The sequence below is a fragment of the Chenopodium album genome, chromosome 20, assembly GCF_948465745.1.
Source record: "Chenopodium album chromosome 20, dcCheAlbu1.1, whole genome shotgun sequence".
Lineage (NCBI taxonomy): Eukaryota > Viridiplantae > Streptophyta > Magnoliopsida > Caryophyllales > Amaranthaceae > Chenopodium > Chenopodium album.
This window is the reverse complement of record NC_137853.1, coordinates 28,463,597-28,486,518: the sequence shown is the minus strand read 5'-3', so window position 1 is coordinate 28,486,518 and position 22,922 is coordinate 28,463,597. Positions and strand designations below refer to the sequence as shown.

Sequence of the window (22,922 nt, the reverse complement as noted above, 5' to 3'; positions counted from 1 at the left end):
GGTGACTAGTATATATGTACATATTACTCCATGTATTGTTAGTTGGGTTTACGATGAAATATTATTGGACTTGTTTGTGGTCAAACTCTTATAAAAAAGGATTTGACCATCTATCTAAATTCTAAAGGGTTTGACCAAATATAAGTCCAATAAAATATCAATGTAAAACTTTCTTTTAAAATTTTTAATGCAAAGTTTTCTTGCTCTTACGACAATGAAATATTGTATGTATTATATGAAAATTAAAAAAACTAGTGTACTCCCTTCATCTCAAAATAACTGACATAGTCAAACTTGACACAAATTTCAACGCTTTAATTTGACCTTAAATTATATAACTAAATATTAGTATATAAAATCAAAATGTTTATATTATGAAATACTATATTAATACCGATTTAATGACATATATTATTATGAAACTTGTTTTTCATATGTTACTAGAAATTTTGATCATATATAACTTACAGTCTCTTGATTTAAATTGTATGTGATACTACTAACTTATAGATCATATATAGAACTCTTTTATGTCTAATATCTTAACAAAGAAGAACATTTAACATCATTGCTAAAGTCTTGTAAGGAGTTGTATATATTTGCACTGCACCAATACAACTTATCCAAATTTTTCCTTTTTTAATTTCTTTACGACTTTTGATGCTTTTCCAATTAATGATAAAGATTGATTACTGCTGCTTTCCTTTCGCAATCCTCAATCACTATATTTCCTTCATTTCCTCACATACAGCGGATCTTGACAACTTTTTTTTTTGGGAGTCAATCGAATTAAAGTTCAATTTTTCCTTAACTATATCCACGATCGTGATTCATGTATTATCATGACATTATTTTTACTAATATATAAATGTTATCATAACATGTTGGATAGGTATTATAAAGCGACCCGTCAACCGACCAAAAAAAAAAAAACAAATTCAAATTTTGATTTGTATGAAAACATTATATTTAGCATGACTTATATATGGTGTATACGTTAAAGTATAACTAAAAAAAATTAACGATATAAAAGTTGCATTATTAAGTATGAAATCTCTAACAACTAACATTGCCATAATTAAAGAAAGATGAAAAATGCCATTAACTATTTAGAAACGCAAGTATTTTTATTTGCTTGTGAAGACGCTAATTATAATTAAAGTAGCCTAAGAAGATAATAAATTTTGGATCAAAATCTAGGGGGGCCAAGCCCAGCCTTGCCCCTTAGAAGATCCGCCACAACTCACATACATACTTAATCCTAGATCTAAGGAAATGAGTTTTATATATTTATCTTTAGCTTTCTTTGTTCATTTGATCTAGATCTTTTTCTTCAATTGAATATCTAGCTCTCTCTAGTTGACCTACAGTCATTTTGCTTTTTATTATCTTCATCATCTAATTCAGAATTTGGTCATATTTCTTCCTCCATCATGTTATTTATTTTGATATCTTCTTGTTCTTCATTACTATTTTCATTATCTTTAGCCTACAATATTTTATTTGTTATTACACAAAGCAATTCTTAAGCCTGAACATCTGCCCATTTGGATATAGCCTAACTAAGCTTTATTAGTTTCAGGAATTTTTTTTTTCATCTTTTGGTATTTCTATGAAATCCCAAATACCTAAGGCTTTCTTACATTCATTAGCATATCATAATTCTCCACAAGACCAAAACTTGCATGTTCTCTTTATCTTAGGACATTATGCTATTTTTCCAGAAAAATCAACTGCGCTTTCTATACTTATGCTTATAATATTTCTTCCTATAGGCGTCTTCATCTCAAACTATCAAATTTATTTTTCTTATAAATAACTTCTCTTTGTGTTATAACTTTTCTTTCACATCCACGGTCATATGGGAAGTCCCAACAAATGAAAAATTGTCTCTTTATTTGCTGAGTTCCTATGACTTCTACTTCTTTTCAATTAATTTCTTGAAAAGCCTTTTAATTTGTTACCTAGAGTATCCCTAGCTATGTATTTTTCTTTCAATTCTTGATATTTTTTCCCTAATTTCCCATTAAGAGGACTTGATATTTTATCTTAAAACATTCCAAGATTTGTCTCATTTTCACCAATTTTATAACAATATGCCTCGAATTCCATAATGTATTTTTCAACATATATTTCATATAACGGATGGATAAATTACTTAATTTTCTTTGGTATTCCATTCGTTCCTCATTAAGATCCACTCTGGTTCCAATTAATTCTGACTTAGGTAATGTTTTAGTGATTTTTGGGATAATCTGAAGAGGGGGTATGAATTCCCTCGACACACAGATCTGGAATGCAACACTCGTACGGCCTAAACACCTGCAGAATACGAATCCCCGATTTATCAGAGATCCGCAGCGGAACTTAAAGAGAGAAAGTAAAGAGAACAGAGAGCATATTTTGGGCATTGTGCCTATTGTAATTGTGAAGTTTTCTTCCCATCATAGTATTATAGGATATTTATAATATGTGGGAGATCATGCTCCTATGGTTTCATAACTTAGGAAGATCAGTTGCTCTATACGTGGTTAACACGTGTGTTAAGGTATGCTTTATGTTAGATATCTTCCTTTAATGGGATTTGAGCTCTTCATTGTTTGATGTCTCTCTTAGGCCACGTGTCATGCTCATATATGGCCTTATTAGTTGAGCAAGATGCAACATGTCAACTTATAATTGGGCTACCTATCGGCTTCTCATTTGTCTTTAAAGGGGTTATGATACCCACAAATAAATAGATATTATATTGACACGGTAGTCTAAACATTCTAGTAGGGACTCGGTAACTCTTAATGTGATATATCATCACTACCAGTCTCTACACAGCCAGAAACTATTCTCAATGTAATTTAAGAAATTTTCAGTGTCCATTAAATATTTAAGTTATGTACACTACATACTCATACCTTTTTTTCATTGGTTTGGAACATCTTGTATATCTCTAACTTCATCAAATTTGAACTTATAACCAATTTTGCTTAAAGGTTCAAGCTAGAGCTACTTCTTCTTGTTTAGGCACTTGTTTTGGCATGACCTTGACACTAAACAAGGTAGTTTTCACGAACTGGTCTTGGTCGTGTACAACTCTGGTCCCTTCTCCTTAATACCTAAATCTGTAGAGGTTGTTATAGGCTGTGTCAGCCTATGTAGTTTGTATTCTTGGGAAACTTGAGTGTTTTCCATTTTTGGTGCAATAAAAAATCTTATTTACCAAAAAATAAATAAATAAATAAAATAAAATCTGTAGGTGAAAATTCTAAATAGTCAAATTTTAATTTATTGATCACATTTGTTGATATATATATATAAATATACGTAGTATATCCTCTTCTAAAGAAACATAATTATTTCCTTCTATTTTGTTATTAGAAGCAACCCCGTTTTTTGAAATTATTTTCATAATTTTGTTTAAATCGCCAGGGTCTTCTTCTATATCATACAATTAAAGATTGTAATTCCTCAATAGTCTTCTCCTGAAGTTTCTTGTACATCTATTGTTTGTTTGTTCTTGTCTTGTTCACTGATAAGTCGTGTATAGTACATGTTTTTAGAGTCCTAAGTAGTTTTTAAGTCTAGATTAGTTCTTCATAGCTTATTTTGGCTTTTATTTGGTTTGGTTGTGATCATAAGATGCTTTTATGGGTAGATTCGTTGTTTTAGATGTATTTCAGTATTTAACGAGGCTATATGAAGGTTTTATGAAGTTACGGATTTTGATCATAGCTTGCAATTCACTTTGAAGGCCAATGTTGGATGTTGAAGCGAGAAGAAGCCAAATCCCAGCCAGACATGCCCATGTCACACAGCACATGGGCATGTCAATGTGTTTTGAAGAGGCAGGAAGTTAGATTTGATGTTTTACATGAGGCATGCCTCGGAATTGAGGCATGCCCATGCCTCGTCGAGTAGAGTTGGCCCAGCGAGACACGCCCATGCCAAGGTGGGACACGCCCGTGTCTCTACGAGTGTCATTGCTACTATGATTTCCATTCCAGCGAGACACGCCCATGTCAGAATTTGACATGCCCATGTCTTACTGGAAATTGAAGAACCAATGTTTCTTACTTTAGGCACGGACATGTCCTGTTTGACACGCCCTTGCCTGGACGAATTAGGTCGGTTTTAATCCGATTTCTTTCCTTATTCTATCCTATCTTTTGGCTTTATTATAAATACCCTTTAGCATTATACTTTCATTATCTATCATCTTAGAACCCTAGTTTTCTCTCTAGACTTTATTTTTATTGTAATTCAAGATTCTTCGTTTACCTCTCGTAATTCAAGATTTGGTATTTTCTTATTCTCTTTAATTCCTTTTATTATTAATTATGTTTTCTTTAATTCTTTTTATTGTTTTCATTCATATGTGTGAGTAGTTTCCTTATTCCAAGATCTCGGAACCCGAGTATGATTAATAATGCTTGATTTAATTTTTTAAATTCTCTAATGATAATTGCAATTGATATGCTTAATTGATTGTGCTCTTGCCAATACTAGATAAGAGATAATTAGTATTGTTATTAATCCATTATTGTTTTAATCGCAACGGGAGTTGGGTTTTGACGAGTTTGAATAAATCAATTAAGGGTTTAAAGTTCATCACGGGAGTAGTTAAATGGATGATTACGAAGTTAGAGTAATGTGCTCAAAGTCTTTAATCTACATGTTCCACGGAAGTAGGCTTGATTGTGATTAGGGAAGCCATTGATAACTCAGGAGAGACCATTGGTACTATTCAGGGATTACTTCTCCTCATTAATCAATTGAATTATATGTTAGGGGTCGAACGATTATTGCATTAATTGTATTCGCGGTGATTCTTGATCTTGGATGTTTTTAGCATTTGATTTATAATATTATTAGATTTAATCGCTTTATTTATCCCATTAGTTATTAATTCTCACAATTACTTTTGTTACTTGCTTAGTATTTATTTGAGTCTTTTAACTAGTCAAACCGTAGTCTCTTTGGACCAAATAAATTTATTATTGTTATTAGGTATACGATAATATTACTTAAATTCAGGTTTCTTGCACGCCCTAAAAGTCCTATGATTCTCTAGATATACTTGATTACTAAATTTAGCAACTTGGCATTGATACCAAATCTACGGCTAAATACCAAACAAGATCAAAATTGACATAGCTTAATACCAATCAATTTAGTATGGGAATAACAATTTTGTGAACACCTTGATTGGTATTTTGGTACTATTGAAGTTGGTATTCTTACCTATTTATTTGGTATTGAAAACATATCTAAAACATATCTAAAATGTTGCATGTAATCAAAGTTTGCTAGTCATCAAAACCTCTCTAGTAGGTATACGCTGAGAAATTTTCTGCACTTGAGCATTTTTATAGCTTAGGGGATCAAGTACTAAAGTGCGCGGTCTAAGAGCACCCACAATGGGTGACTCAATACCCTCCCCACAATACTATCTCTTATTTAAAGGTAGTTCACCATTGTGAAAGACTGAAAGGTGATTCCTGGAATGAGGCTCCTCCCTCTTCCAAGTCACCAACCGCCTTGGCATACAAGCCCAGTGACAAACAAGAAGATGACAAGTGGCACTTTTTTTGTATTTTCATTTAATTTTTTTGCCCAAAATTATTAACATAAAACAATTATTTTAATTGTAGCAAGCTAGCTCACCATTGTGAAAAAAGTAAATGAGTGACTCTTAATAGTGACTCAAGTTAGTGAAATATGATGTAGACGAGTTAAAATTGGAGAGAAAACTTGTAAGCTACTCAACCAATGTAGATGCTCTAACAATTGGTTATTAGTACTCCGATCCGTATTAAAATTTCTTTTGAACAAGCTTTATTCAGTATGATGAAAAGCGAATTAGAGATTTAGAGCGAATCACACAATAATTGAGAGAGACAGAGAGAAATCATGAATAAATTAATTAGGAAACATATACAATACTAATTAAACATGAGAATTTCATAAAAGGGAAATAAAACATAAAAAGAACTGAATAAATAATAAACAATTAAACATTACATAAATGCCTTCATGGACTGGAAATAATTGAAAACCTAAGATATAGCAATGAAAACACATGCATGGAAGACAATTTTATTGCTACACAAACAAACAATTCAAGCGTATCATGCTATAACTCAAACGATGGGAGAAGCGAGAATTCTAGACTTTAGGCCTTTGGTTAACAATTTTTTGAATGTTTTTTAGAGCATCGATAGCAACCTCAAGGTAGTGGTTAAGAGAAGGCGCAATGCCAGCAAGGGGATCAGCAATAAGCTTTTGCTTTTCGTCTTCGGCAGCAGTTGGAAGTGGCTTGCTCGTATCCTTCTTGAATTCCTTGACTTGCTCAAAATGTAAAAAATTATGGCTTTGCTAGAAATGCTCAATCTAAGGCGGAGGAGGTGGATCTTGATCTTTCCTCAATTGCCCTACTGATTCGTTTTCTCCTATAAACACGTTGCGAGCTATTGAGCCGCATATCTCACATGTTGTATTGCCTCTTAATTAGAACCAATAATCAGCACAATGTACATGGGTTATAGACAAATCCTCTTTACACAAGTGACCCAATTCAAGAAAACCAAATTCAGGGTCTAACCCATCTTGACATATCCTACATTGTTTCCCCCTTTCATCCTAGGACGGAGTTAAGTGTAAGGCAACGGAGTTAATTGACACCACTTAACTTTTGTAAAAAAAAAAATTACAACAATTTTTATCAAAAATGATACAAATTAATTTAAATTGAGTTATTTAATATGGGATATACACTATCAAAATTCAAAAAATCTATTAATGTAAAACACATATATTTGTATCTGTATAATATGTGCAATATATAATATATAATGTTATATGAATTTATTTTTCGGATTTTTAAGTCATTATAAAAGTTTATATAAATGTTTTTATTAATAATTTAGGATAATAAATTCATTTACTTTTGGAAAAAATTGAGACAAGACAATTAAGATAAAAGTTCAATTCATAAGCTTCAATTTCACCCTAATAAGTACTTATAGTAAAGTGGTATAACCAAGACATGACCAAGGTTAAACTCATACACACTTTCACAAAATGTAAAAAATTATGACGTAAAGGAAGTGATCTTGAGCGTCGCTCGATTGCCCTACTAATTCGTTTTCTCTAATAAACACGTTGCGAGCTATTAAGCCGCATATCTCACATGTTGTATTGCCACTCAATTTAATTTGAACCAATAATCAGCACAATGTGCATTAACTATAGACAAATCCTCTTTACACAAGCAACCCAATTCAATTAAAACCAAATTCAGGTCTAACCCATCTTCACATATCTTACACTAATTCCCCCTTTCATCCAAAGGCGGAGTTAAGTGCAAGGCAATCAACTTGATCTTTGTAATTAAAAAAAAAAAAGAAAAAAAAAATTAATACAAAAGATACTAATTAATTTAAATTCAATAATTTAATATGGGAAATACGATATCTAAATTCGAAAAATCTATTAATGTAAAATACACATATTTGTATGTGTATATATGTGCAATAAATAATATATAATATAAAATGAATTTGTTTTTAGGATTTTTAAGTCATTATGAAAGTTTAATAACTGTTTTTATTAATAGTTCGTTTAGGATAATAATTTCATTTACGATAAAGACAATTACGATAAAGTTCAATTCATAAGCTTCAAATTCACCCAAATAAGTACTTATAGTAAAGTATGTGGTATAGCCAATTCAATTTCAGCCTAATAAGTACTTATAGTAAAGTGGTATAGCCAAGACATGCCAAAGGTTAAACTCATACACACTATCACAAAATGTAAATTACTAGAAATGCTCAGTCTAAGGTGGAGGAGGTGGATCCTAAGCCTCGCTCGATTGCCCTACTAATTCGTTCTCTCCAATTAACACGTTGTGAGCTATTAAGCTGCATATCTCACATGTTTTATTGCCACTTAATTTAATTTAAACCCATAATCAGCACAATATACTTGGGCTACAGACAAATCCTCTTCACACAAGCAACCTAATTTAAAGAAACTAAAGGTTTAAAATATCATGACATATCATACACTGTTCCTCTCCTTTCATCCAAGGGTGGAGCTAAGTTCAAGGCAACTGAATTAATTAACCCCGCTTGATTTTTGTAACCAAAAAAAAAAAAATTACGACTTTTAAAATAAAATATTAATCAATTTAAATTAAATTATTTAATATGGGATATAAAATATCAAAATTCGAAAAATCTATCTATGTAAACACATACATTTGTATGTGTAATATACAATATAATATGAATTTGTTTTCAGTCTTTTTAATTCATTATGAAAAATATAAATGTTTTTATTAATAATTTAGGATAATAAATGCATTTACTTTTGGTTAAAAATTAATTTAGGATAATAAATGCATCCTACATGGCTCTATACAAACAAAAACTCCCTTTATGTATATATATTAATTTTCTTATTCAATATAGTTGATGGATTTTTTAAGAGAGGGAAAGGAGTTTATTTGGGAAGAAACTAGAGGTCCTATTCAATTCACTTTATCTACGTTGAATTAAAATTATTTTAACTGAGCTTATATTATTTTTATAGAACTGGAATTATTTTTGCTAACCTCAAATTGTTTTTTCTCATTCTCTATTAAATTTTTCTATTAAGTTACAGATTTTTACCGAAGTGAAAATTTTTTTACTGTATAAATTTTTTTTACTGTACAGAAACTATTTACTGAGTATTATTGTTTAAAGGTGAAGTAAACAGAGCCTAATTAAGAGGAGTGGAAATATTTTCAGAATATCATGAAAATCTCTTTGTCAAGACTAAATATGTGAAGTGTTTCAAAAAAAAAAAAAAAAAAAAAGAGACTAAATATGTGAAATAGAAATATTAGAAATTTGAGTTTATTCATCTGCAAAATTGTAAACAAAGAAAGAAATTGATGAGATATTGTTATATACACCCGGATGCATGGTGCACCTAGCCACACATGAGTATTTTAATTTAATCATTAAGTGAAGAGCTATAAAAACTAAGTTTGGGTTAGTCGGGTGCACGCTGCACCTGGGTGTATGTAATAACTTTTCGGGGGGGATGCGGGTGAGAGGGGATAAAAGGAGAAAATTCAAGTTTAATGTTTATCTTAGGGTAGTGTTGTCGTTTTATATCGTAAGGCTAAGGGTATTAATGTAATAACATTTATCCAGCAAACATCCATTTATAACAAATAAACAAAAAATGTTTATAGGATTCGTTTGTCCGGAGTGTGATTTTCTATTTTATTTGTTATTTCTTTTTCAAAATAATATTATATATGTCATAGAATAAATCAAAAAAGTAGTCTAAATTTTTTAAATCGTTATAATTTTGAAAACTAGCAATTAAAATTTGAAAACGCCTTTTTTCCAATTTTTGGTTTTTTGATTTTAAAAAACAGTAAACAATACCAAACAAGATAATCTAATTCCTATATAATCCGTACTATTTTCTTAAACTACGTATCATATAAAGTCTGCCAATTTTTTTTTTGTCAACGTAAGATAAAGAACCCTACTAAACCATTACATGTTATAGGATTAGCCACCCAAGCTCCACAGGTCACCGCTTGAAAGTAGAGGGGCAAAGTAAGGGAATCCTCCTACTCCCAAGCAATTTGTAATTAGCGGGGCTCGAACTCATGACCTCAAAGTCACAAGTTGAATTCCCCGCCAACTCCACCAAACTTTGCCCGGCATAAAATGTGCCAATTATCTAAAATAGGGGAGCGTTTTTTGAAAAAAAAAATTGAAAATTTTACAAATAAAAAAAATATAACAGTTTTCATTTTGATGTACTAGACCACTATATTTAAACTCTTTTTCTTCGGATTAAAATTAATTCATCTAGTTTGGCCTATACTTCTAGGTGTTTTAATTCCCCACTTAGAAATCCTCAGTAATAAGAAAACTCCAAATTACACCTGTACTGTTATAAAACACAAATTACAAATTGTACCTGAATTGGACTAATAAAAGTGTATTATCATCTCTCTCATTAATAGAAGGTGTCATTTTACATTAGTTGTTCTTTCTTTAACCAAAAAAATATAATATATAAATAAAACAAAAAAATAAATACTACAACAAAAACCCTTACATCTTAAAATTTGTAATCTAGCAAAAAAGGATGCACCTGGAAAGTATGAAATCTCAGGATAAATCTTTCCAGGGACCACGATGTTACTCTTCAACATGAACATCATCCTTAACTTTCTTCACTTTCTTGGATTTTTTCTTCTTGGCCTCACTTTTTTCTTTAGAAGCTTTTTTCCTCTTTACTGGCAGTGCATCTTCTTCATTTTGAAACTGCTCCTCACTACTAACTTGAATCTCATCTTTGTGCGGTTCTGTAGCGATTGTCATTTCTGTCCAAATATTGATCATTCCATGAATCAATACTAGTTTAATTCAACAAATACAAACTACTAATTACTCAAAAAGGATATCCAATTATCAGGAGGAAAGGAAACTGTTTCATCAGATAAGCAAAAGGATGAGGGGCTGCATGATTAAGTTCTTTCACACAAAATAAATAAATTAATAAACAAGACACTACAGTTACAGATGAATATGCATGTAAATTTGTGAGAGAAATCATGTGAATATCAGTATTTCAACTTTGCTCAGGAATAATTGTGTTTTTCTTCTTGAATTTCACGAAGCATACCAAAACCTTCAAATGTGTCGTGGACTAGAGATGACATTTATGAGATTCACAAACTTGAAATTGTATTACCAATGTACCATAAACTTTGCCAAGAGGTTTTCTTTAGAAGCCTTTTTCCTCTTTATTGTCATATCAAATAGACCATAATTGCACATAAAATAATCCTTTCACTTCATTACTAATCGGTTCACCAATATATTGAAAATAGGATTAAACGAAATTTTTTAGAGGCAACAGCAATGCAAGAAATGGAATAATTTACATATCCTTATGTGAATCAATATTACTATCTCAATATCTAGATTTGTACACATGTACAATTCTGCAATAAAACCTAGAATAGATCTCTCCTCCAACGGGTCCAGGGAATTTGGACTGGGACTGGGACTGGGACTGGGACTGGGACTGGTTCATGACTTATGAGAACACTGGCTCTGACAACTATAAGACGGTTCAAGGATTCATAGCAAAGGGAGAAAAAAATGCAATGGCTCATATATAACTGGTTTAAGTGGATACTGAGTCAAAGTTGCAATGAAAAGCTCATGTAATGAGTGTATGACCATTAAATAATTAATTGATATCCGTGCAGAATTAATTCAATTAAAGGTCAAAGAATAGAAGTACAACAGGTAAGAAAGACGTAATAATTATATATGGAAAAATAGAGAACGTAACCTTGTAACATTTTCTTTATTTAAATGTTGAAATCAATGTATATTTTCCTCCCATAGAAGAATTTAAGGTAGTAACAAAAATAACAATAGCACTGTAAAATAATCATATCACATTCATGTTACGAGTTTCTCCTCAAGTTCATGAAGATTTCAATAATAAATAATAATTCATATTGAGAGGCATCAAAAGGCGGCATTGACAAAATGAACTAACCTTCATCGGAAAAATTTGAATCAAATACCACATTTGTCAGATGTTGCTTTAAAAACACCTGTACCAGCATTACAGAGGAAAAACAATGTTTCAGATATGTGGAAAATATAGAAGTTGGCGATGGTTAAAAGTTTAAACATGAAAAAAGAATCATCGCAAACAATCAACCCAGTAAAGGTACTAGATAAGTACTTTCTCCATTTCACAAATTACTAGGACATGATGTGTAGTATAGTACAGAAAAACAACAGCATAGCTAGACGCAATCATAATTGTAACTGATATATTTACGCTTTCTTGAAAGATAAACACTCTGGTGAGAATACTTGTGTAATGTTTGCTACATAATTATTTTCATAAGAGGCAGCGAGAATTGCAAAATATGCAAGAACAAGCACCAGCTTATGAATCCATTTATGAACTTGATAAACAAACATACTAGTCTTCTTCACATCATCACCACAAATATTAAGAAGCCATTTGAACATTTAAGGTGCAATTATATTAGTTTTAATGCTCAAATTGAACTACAGTTTATAACAGGAAAATTTTGACCACCATGATAAGATTATCATACTTTTTCAGTCACAAATCAATCCAACAACCACCTTATCAATCCGCGTATGAACTACTCCCTCCATTTTTAAATACTTGCTCCATTTCTACTTTTTGCTCAGTTTGTCCTACTTTGACTAACGTTTGTGATTTATAAATAAGAAAATAAAATAGTCTTGTAGGTACTTGTTGGAACGTCTCAATGAATAGATAATTAAATTTAAATTGTTAGAATTTATACTTATTGTTAATTAAAGATATTATTGATGAAAGATTAGCATCAGCATACATGCCCAGGAGAAATGAAGCAAGTAATTAAAAACAAAGGGAGTATTTACACTCTACTACAGTAAAAGTGGAAGACAAGACTATTCTGATGTTGCATTTAATTGACCACATATCAATGTTAAATATCTGCCTATATAAGACTATAAGTACAAAATAATACACTCCACAGAGACACAAAGTACGCAAAAATTGGTTATCACAACTGCTCAAGTTACAGTTGATCTAAAACAAGAAGCATCTTCAGCAAATAGCACAGTCCTTTCAGAAGAACCAAATCAAGTTACATTCAGAGGGCCCCCAGCCAATTTGTTTTTACACAAATAATTCCCCAGAAATCACATGAATGAACAACAATTTCATAGTGTCCTTAAATATATAGGCTACACAAGATGAAGAAACCATTTAACTTCAATAATAGAGAATCTTTAATGCAAGACTGCTTGAGTAGCTAAAAAGCAGCCGTTGTGAAAGTAAATACTTGTACAAATCTTTTGAGCAAGGACATCAACAGTTATACTTTGAGCATAATTCCCCAAATTTCCCTCAAAAACATACATCACATATCTTGCATTATTGTAGGGAATCATCAACATGTATGCATGGATTCAGGGAAATCAGATTGGAATATGAAGAACATTGAATGATCCCACTGGGAGCAATAGTTAGAAACATCATACAGAGTTGATAACCTGTAATGCGTGAAATTAGTCACAAAAGCTCCTAAATACAATCGTTAAATTGGCAACAAAGTACTTACCGCAGAAAGAAGCTGCCTAGATTTAATATCCCAAAAGCGCACATAACTGTCCAACCCTGATTCAGAAAGGAAAGTATTAAATTTAAGAAAAGTTCTACAAACAGAAATCAAAGGTAATCTTAGATCCGAAATGAAGAGGCAACTCATCGTTCGCTTTCAGCTAATTTTTTTGTTATATATACATGAATATAAAAAAAAGTTAACCCCACCTCTTTCACATCTAAAAGAAAATTATTAGTGATAAAAAATATATAGCTAGATAAGACATAAGTTGATCAATTAATTGAACAAAAATAAATCATTAAGTAATTACCACATGATGCTATGATAGAGTGCTCAGGGTGCCTGGTTATGGAACGAATACTACCAGAACACTTTCCCAAGAAGCATCCCAGTAACTTCCCTGTCACAATTCAACATAAATAAATAAATAAAAACAGTTTAGTCTCCAATGAAAGCCTGTTACACTGACCAAATTTCATTGTAGTAAGAAATTTACATCAGCATCAAACATTTGAAGTCATAGATTCAAAACAATAATGAAAAAAGTTAAAGGAAAATCATATACAAGTAGCTTAATTGACTATTATTTACACTTCACTTTTTGCCCTAGAATAAGAACTATGTAAAAGGGACCCCGAACAAAGCAAGAAGACAGAATGTTAAGGAGAAACTTCAATACATAAAGCTCAGAAATGATATTCTTTTCCCATCATGTATCTCTACGATCCAGATTACTAGCATTTTAACGTGATTTGATGAATTACATATCCCAGAAGTTTGTGGCTGGCTAAAGGTTAGAAGGGTATGTAAATGACATTGCTACTTGCTAGAGTATATTTTGGGAAAGGTTTGAAGGACAAGAAGTTTTGGAGCATTAAAAGTGCTTAGATAACTGCAACAGTGTATAAAACTTGAGGGTCTGAGAACAGAGCTTTTGAAAACAAACTCTATTTCATCCAAGGAATCGGTAAATGTATCCATGCTGTGATGAAAGTGAGCAAGGCTTCTTGTCCTGTTAACTATCAAGTATGCTGTATCGTGGATGGAGCAGTAAAGGATGAGTGTTGTTTTTGGTCTTCATATATATATATATATATATATATATATGTATATGTATATGTATATGTATATAAAAACCTATATTGGGAAACTGTTCCACCCTGAACCCCCCCACCCCCCTTCTCTTAAGAAGATGCCTTTGTTTTCGCTTGAAGCTTATTTATATAGAAGCTGCGCATCACACTATCACCAGAACCCCTTCCGCTCAATGTCTAATCCACATCAGAAGTTGGGATACAACTCATATCAGAACCATCCCATTTTCTGCTCCCATCTTCTCTTAACCACTATACCCAGGCTCAATTACCAGCTTCAAAAGAGTTAAAAAGCAAATATCATCTCTACAACAGCATCAAACTAAGTTTGTTCCCCTTTATCAGCAAAAGAATCATGTAGGAATTTAGTTCAACAAGTCTCAGCATTGTTGCTCAGTTACTCTGTGCTCATAAAGGTATAAATAAAAATTAGAATAAGTTGGGCCATTGACATGTCCTACAAATCTACCAAAAGGGACAAAAATCTGTATACAATCAATCATTTAAGGTGAGCCAGTTGGTTGTCTATCACCAGAGCAAGTGGCAGGCAATCCAAGACTGGAAAGGGAATTAACTCAAATGTATTTCAATAATGACAACAGACCCTTAATTGCCCATATACGTTGAGTAAAAGCACTACAACCTCCTCGTGATAAGCCATATGAATGAGAACATGCTCACAGCTTTCTCTGAGTGCTTCAAAATGCCTAAACAAATACCCAGGCACAAGTTCACAAGCACTTCAATGTGCACGTGATCATGCTTTAACTTTTTCCACCCAAAAACCAGCTCAAGGCTGATTTGAGTGCTCACGAAAGTTGAGCCACAAACAGCTAAAACATGTTTGTCCATTAACTCGGCAGTTGCCAAGTTTACGTAACTCAAATTGTGGCATTACCCTCCCAAGGTGCATGCAGATCAAGAATTCTGGGGGAATGGTAAAGTTAAGTAGTTTTTGGCCAGGCATTACCTTCACTTCTCTAAGACAAGGCCCCTCTCATCGTCACAAGAAAGATCCAATAACAGATTGCAGTGCAACTTAATAAAGTAAGGCTGTTTATTTAACAATCTACACCCAATTGAAATCCAGAACTTTATAAATCTGCCTCCAGTGAACACTAACTTTTGCACACTCTAGAACTCTTCCACTATCTTCTTGTCACATTTTTCTCAAACCAAATGAGCACTTAACAGTTAACACTATCTATTGGATCTTCTAGCACTCCCTTTAAATAAAATAAATTAACACTTCACAATTAAGCTAGTTAAATGAAAACCCTTCAACGATTGAGAAGCATGTGTCAGCTTTAAAGTGAGCACACAAAAAGAAGAAAGGAAGCATAATATAAAAACCAAGAGAAATGGAGAAAGGGCAGATCCATGCTTTCAAATCATGCACATCTGTTACATTAAAAAATGTAGGAAATAGGAACCCACTCAGCCATTTCCAGCAATGCGCTTATCCTAAAGAATTACATCAAGTTGCATTCTTAATTCTCTGTACTTAATGGTTTAAATTTAAGCCAAGGCGCCAAGGCAATTCAACAATTTTTTAAACCCCAACTCTTTCTAGACAGCAAAATAAATGTTAAACTAATGCTATATAAGACTGCTTGGGTGCTTTGGTTTATGTGATATAGATTATTTATATCATAATACCCTTTTCGATATAAAATAAAATTAATAATGTGTTATTCAGGATTGGCAATTTTGCATTAGATTTTGCCAACTTAGCCCAGACTCAACTATGTATAAGCATCACGAAGAAACATAAGCACTTTCAAATTGGAGTAAAAGCTCAAATATGCACTTACAAAGAGATAAACAAACATTAGTGAAGTTTCTTAAGGACAAAACACTAGTGACGTGATTGACTAAGGGTCTTCTGTTCAACTTATTTTCACTTATTTCAGGTTTAGATAAGTTTAGTTCAGGAAAAATAAGTTCTAAAAAGGGTTGCCCAACTTCAAATTACAACTAAAATAAGTTTTAATAAGTTCAGATAAGATAACTTCTGATATGTTCAGACAAGTGAAAATCAGTTGAATAGAACACGCCCTAAATCAAAGAAATTCAAAGCTATGTACAATAGCCATATAATCTACTTATCCAGATATACAAACACTGGCATGCAAATATGTTAGGCCAAAAAGACCAAGATAATTGTATTTCAAGATGTTCAAATTCACTACCTGTACGAATGTCAAATGAACCCAAATCACCAGAACCATTTCCTACATATATAGTATGTCCATCTAAATCTTCTGCAACTGATTTAATAGGTGTCTCCCTGAAATCAATTGACAACACAGGCCTTCTCTGGGCTGATGTATCGTAGAGGCGAACCTATCCAGACAAAGGTAAGCATACATTAAAACTCGGTAAAACAAAAAAAATGCAAGTATAAGGTAAACTTGCTATTATACTTCCCTAAAATCTTCAAAATATAATTGTATCTCTTTAGTCACGGATTAAAAATAACAGCTCTCGGATATATGACAAAGAAGATGAAGAGAAAGAATTCAATGTTTTAATGGCTATTTGTACTTTCTGTTGAAACAGATAAAGGGAATGTCTAGTCTTTCTAATGAAGCGGTCTAACAGATACACCTTATTTAACTTCGTCGTGAGCCAAGGCAGATGGGGGTTTATAACAATTAATCAGTTAAAAATTCAAAAAACTGGGTTAGTTTGTTATCTAATACTCCGTATTATTTTTCTAAACATCAAAAACATGTTTAAAGAAAAAAAAAATAATTCTATCATGTAAGGCAACCAGAGGCAAATATCTTATTGAGTTGAATAACCATCTTAAAAAGGGACATTTAACAGTTAGATCAACTTCTGAAAAAAGGCTAAGATAAGTGAATTTGATTTGCCAATTCCTGAATATGCCCAGAGATTTAATGGGTCACGTTCTGGAAGGTCCCCAACTAAATAGGTAGTCTCCACAGGGAACAAACAGTTTAAATGATAAAGACACTCAGACAAGCAGAGACAGTTTCACCCATTTCGTGTGGTGAGTCTAAGAAAACGTTATTCCATTTCTAGATGGGAATCACTAACGCTACTCTCCATCTGCTCAAATATGCACCCAGACTGATCTTAGGAAAGGATATGCACCATTGCTCATGCATCTTTACCCAGAGTAACAGAAGTTGAGACATTTCAGACCCAAAATCAGCAAAAAGAAAACCTTTTTGCAGAAATAGTGCAGATTAAACATACATCATATGTCAACAGCAATCTATAGCTTAGGTAACTACAAATGTGCTCAAACGTGTCTAAGTCAGGGAAATAAAAAACATAGTAAATTCCACATACCCCCTCCCCCGCCAATCATAGGAAACTGGCTATATAAGGATCTCCCGTATCTAAGGTAGTTAATAAATCAAAACATGGTCTCAAAAGTACCACATTTGCCTCCAAACAATCGACAACAAGAATCTCCATCAGCTGACTATTACCTGGTGGTTTTTGGTACCAGCCACAACCTTGCGATGATCATCATTGCTTAGGAAGGTCAAAGATGTGAAGCAAGTTGGCGTGAAAATTCCAAGGTTATTTGCTCGGGGCTGCAAAAGCATAACAACAATACTGAGAATTTTTGTCTGCTTGACAAAAGTGAAAAACAACAAGGTCAAATTGCAGATCAGGAAGGAATTAATCAGTAAAATTATTTAGCTTACAGATTTTGCACTCCAAATCTTACTAGTCTTCTCCAGGTCCCACATGTTAATTTCAACGCCATTCCTAAAAAGAATCATATTAACAGAAATTAAAGCATATCATTCAACAATATATCAACATTATTTAAATAAAATAAAACAGAAAAGATCTTAGATATTGAATTTTTGAGCAAGGTAATTCTGAAAACACAAGGCTTACCCTCCAAACGCAGAGTAGCCTTCATCAGCATGTACTTTGGAGCAGAAAATCTCACCAGAACTGCACACACTCCACGTTTCGGGAGTAGCTGAAGAAACAGAACCAGTGTGTGAATCAAAATCTTCAATTCTCCTCAAGCTTGCTTTCCCTTTAGTTGTACAAGAAAGCAACGTGCACGACCTAGTTACACATAAAACATATGGAGATTAATTTAATACCACCATAAAGAATTAAAGACCCCCCCCCCCCCCAATTGTGTTCTGTACTAACTCAGAGGTCAAAATATAAAAACCAAAAAAGAAACTTTAATTTCCTGATCCTATTTCTCCCATACAAAGAGAGTTAAAATGACCTACCTTGACTGTGACTCTACCATCTTCTGTTTAAATAAATGCAATCCAGCGATCGGGTCATCTAATGGAGGATTGTCACCACCATCATCAGAGATTGAAAAACACAACTCTCCAGTAACCGGACTCAAAACTTCAATCTGAATAGTACAACACCGTGTAGAAAACGCAGCAAAAAACTTTGAGCTTAAAACAAAATACACATGATACCATTTACATTGGTGTTGACATGGGAAGCAAGCAACTTACTGCACCATTTTTCCTGGCAACTGCTAGCAACTGCAGCAATCAATAACAATATTTAGAAAAGTACATAACCAAAAACTTTTCCTATGAAATTAAGACATGCGAGCATGTTTAACCAGAAAAGAAAGTATATGACATGCCACACCCCTAGGATACAGCTTAATGCATCCAAAGTTAATTGTCAAACTTATTATGTAATTTGAACTCATACTCTAACAGCGATGGCCTCTTCATGTTCACGTTATTTCCACTTATATAACTAACTGAATAGAACACACTCTAAACCCGGACAGAGATAGTTCAACTACAATCCCAAACATGCCATGAGTCTAAAACTCCATTTCATCAAGAATTATAGCCAATGAAACACATATACAGCCCTCGAGAGCATCAAGAAGATGTTCTCAGGCAATAACACAATATTTCAGACTTAAGCAAACACAGTACAAAACCCAAATACAACAATCTCATCACAATACATTAACTTAACAAAATCACACACACAAAAAAGTAAGAAAATAAGCAAAAACATAAACAAACATAGAATTGAAAACTCATACAGGATTGGATTTTCGGTCATTGATAGAAGCGGCGAGGATAGCCTTAGAGGAATCAGGGTCACCCCACCTCTCTACAACCTTAGGAACTCCGTCTTGCTTACTCCGAGCTGCAATTACTGAACAACAATGGCGGACAATTTTGTAAGCAAATTATTCAACAAAAACAAAAATACAAAAACACCCATGAACTGAATAAATTGTATGATAATAATAAGCGTGAATTCAGATTAAAGTTAGTACCTTTAACGAGGCCAAGTACGTCGAAAGTTAGGGCTCTTAATGGTGGGCAACCTGGGCATTCGATTGTGGTTGTTCGCGGCATTTCTGTATATGGGCGGAACACTGCAACACGTTTAGCAATCAAATTTGACTTAATTAACAAATGTTAAATTTATCAAGTGATTATAAACAATAGTTCGATAATATGAACCCTAAATTGAGTATACTGAAAACCATTGATTATGAAATTGATATTCGATGATTAAAATGAAAGTAGCTTGCCTCAGAAGGTGCTTCAATGGTGGAGAGAAAGCTCAGAAGCCGCTTCAATGGAGAATAACAGAGTGTGCTTCAATGGAGGAGAAAGAGAGGGAAAGCTGCAGGCAGCGGCGCACCTTATTATACACGAGAAAAAATCAAAAAAATTCAGAACAAAATAAACGTTTTACGGAGTACCTTTAAATTTACTCTTTTTTTTTTTTTACGAGAATTTTTAATTTACTTGTAGTTACTAAAAATAACTAAGGGTCTGATGAGCTGAACTGAAGTGAAAAAGCTAAATTGAACATAATTGATTAAAGCTAAATTGAACTGAAATGAAATGAATTGTTTACTTAAGAAGAAAATTAGGAGTTTAACTGAACCGCTGAATTGAATTGAATTGAATTGAACTAAAAGTAAGCTGAAAAGAACAAGCCATAAGTAAAGTTGATCTCGTGGAATCGGGAGGGGCACTACTAAGCATTAAGCAATCCTCACTCCTATATAAGTATTGTAGGAGGCGTTAGCCTCTTTTGAACTTTTAGGCAAAAAAAATTGATTCATTTTAACTCATATTGTTTTAGCTTAATTCATTTCAAGGTGTTTCACTTTAATTCAGCTATTATTATATTTTTTTAAAAGATATTATTATTATTATTATTATTATTATTATTATTATTATTATTATTATTATTATATCTCAAAAACATATAATGTCATACAACCTATAAAAAATTAGTGGAAAGATGAGATACAATCTGGGCCCCCAGTCCTCGAGCTATAGCAAATTTTATCCTAGTGAAGATATGAGCAGCAGCATGTGCCCCAATGCCTTGAATCTTTGAGAACATTTAGATTTGCTTTAGCAATGCAACCGCCTCCTTTTCTAATTCCCTAAGTGAAGAGATAGAGAAAGGGAGGATGTCATATCCAATTGCCTGACAACTAGATTCGTACTTAACCCGCTTTCGATGAGCCGCATCAGCTACAACCCGTCCAGGAACAAAGTCAGTTAACCTAGACTGTGTTAAAGGAGATGGCCCTGTCAAGTCAATGGCCCTGTCAAGTCAACACAAACATCACGACCACAATCCTAAGAATAAAGTAACAGATCTGCAGGTCTAAGGGCCTCGTCATTCCCTCCAGACAACTCAATGCCAACCTCCAATCTAGCTGAAATCTCATATCGATAACAAACATCAACAAGAGTATCTCAAACAACATTATGCCAATGTTTAATACCCACATACCAGCACAAGGCGCCGCGTGATCACCGAAAATATCTCCAGTAAAAACCCTTGAACAAGCAGAGCACGGCGTCGTGATAGAACCCAACCGACAGCACAACACACATTTAATATTAATATTAATAGTATCGTGACATTTAATATTTTATTTCTAAATTTCAATTCAGCTCAGCAAATTTCACTTCAGCAAATTTCAATTCAATTCTACGCAACGAATTTAAGTTCAGCAAATTTCAGGTCAAAAGAATGGGACCTATATATGTTCATTTTAAATACTTCAAAAAATGTTTTTGCTCCTCTGTAGAAGCCAAAGTTCATAAGTATCAAGATTTATGCATACAAATTACACCAATCTTGATCAAAATACTAGGCAAGAAACAACCATTGTTATCTACTAGGCCAAAATTTATTAAAGTTCTTCTCTAAGCTTGGCTACATCCGACCCTTTTTATTTAATTTTTCAAAGTTGTCTTTTAAAATTGCAGTAAACTTACACTGTTTGAGTGTAGTAACTTCCCCTGTGATGGGATTAATTGTGTACTTGTAGCACTGTGAAAACGGTTTGACAGTTCGGTTTCGGTTCGGTTTGAAATCGGTTCGGTATTCAATCGGGTCGGTTTGGAATCGGTTTAATTGTCTCACGGGTCAGTTTTGGTTCGGTTTAAATAGTTATCGGTTCGATTCGGTTTCGGTTTATTCTTAAGCGGTTTTAATTCGGTTCGGGTTGTAAACAGTCCGGGTAGTAAACGGTTCGGTGCAGACGGGTTGCGGTTTGTTAATGGTGCGGTGTAAACGGTTTTTATCCCGGTTCAAACAGTTTCGGGTTAGAAATAGTTCGGTTCTTTTTTGGTTCAGTTTATAACTGGTTCGGTTCTTTTTCGGTTCAGTCTTTAACTGGTTCGGTTCTTTTTCAGTTCAGTTTATAACTGATTCGGTTCTTCGATGGTTTAACCACTTTAACGTTATTCATATCGGTTCCATTTCAAGTTTACTAAATTACGGTTCGGGTCGGTTTTCGGTTTCAAAAAATAAATTGTTTATCGAGTTGTTTGGATTCGGGCAGTTAAATGGTTTTGGTTTGAAATTTGATAGTACTTGCTAACCTTTTGTGTTCACAAGTTTTATATAAAGTCGCGAATCATTTCATATTTACTATTTAGGCATCATATTCTAAACAAATTCTCATTGATTTTATAAATACATATTATGTTCTGTTTCAAGTTTAGTCATACTGATCTTACTAGTTTATTACGAAGTAGATTATAAGAGTTAGTGTATTAATGTATTATTGTGTTTACAATTAGGTTATTATATGCTTCTTATTTAATAATTTATATCCATGACTAGAGGCAGTAGTGTTGCTAATAGTTTGAGGCAGGGCCTGAGTCTGCTTGTTTTGCTCTTGTTTGTGAACACTGATTATCCTTAATGAATGATTTGCCTTGCTATTTTAAAAAAAATATTCTAAGATTTCTAATATTTAATCCATTTAATTATATTCCCGTCAAAAAAAATCCATTTAATTATATAAAAAAGTTTGTAAACGGTTCGATTTAAAAGCGGTTTGGTTCATAAACGGTTCGGTTTATAACCAGTTCGGTTTACAAACAGTTTGGTTTTTAAATGGATCGGTGCAAATGGGTAGCAGTGTAACACCCCAATAATTCTCTCTTTAAACCTGTGAGGACCCTGAACAATATTCAAGAGAATTACTGGCGTGCTACCGCCACGTGTTCAAACGTTAAGGCTTTATCAGAAAATAGCAGCGGAAAAACTAAATCAGTTATAAATAAGTTTCAAAACCAACGAATGAAACCAAATTAAGTCATACAACTTGGAACCATTAAGGCCCTTATTCAAAACCC

General features: G+C 33.0%; 1 protein-coding gene across 2 annotated transcripts; it reads right to left on the bottom strand.

Annotated features, from left to right (window-relative positions):
* Positions 1-9,967: 9,967 nt before the first annotated feature.
* LOC145598662 (ribosome biogenesis protein NSA1-like) lies at positions 9,968-19,966 on the bottom strand. Of its 2 annotated transcripts, none has more exons than XM_081655045.1 (13): positions 19,832-19,966; positions 19,571-19,654; positions 19,331-19,446; positions 18,774-18,803; positions 18,531-18,664; positions 18,175-18,354; positions 17,976-18,039; positions 17,754-17,861; positions 16,479-16,632; positions 13,503-13,592; positions 13,190-13,245; positions 11,590-11,647; positions 9,968-10,396 (listed from the first exon to the last, which is right to left on the bottom strand). In XM_081655045.1, the coding sequence occupies exons 2-13, from the start codon at positions 19,650-19,652 to the stop codon at positions 10,212-10,214; spliced, it is 1,257 nt and encodes a 418-aa protein (XP_081511171.1). In that variant the 5' UTR covers positions 19,653-19,654; positions 19,832-19,966; the 3' UTR covers positions 9,968-10,211. The 2 variants fall into 2 exon arrangements, with proteins under 2 accessions (XP_081511171.1, XP_081511170.1); XM_081655044.1 differs by having other exon boundaries at positions 9,969-10,396; positions 19,571-19,672; positions 19,832-19,960.
* Positions 19,967-22,922: the final 2,956 nt, after the last annotated feature.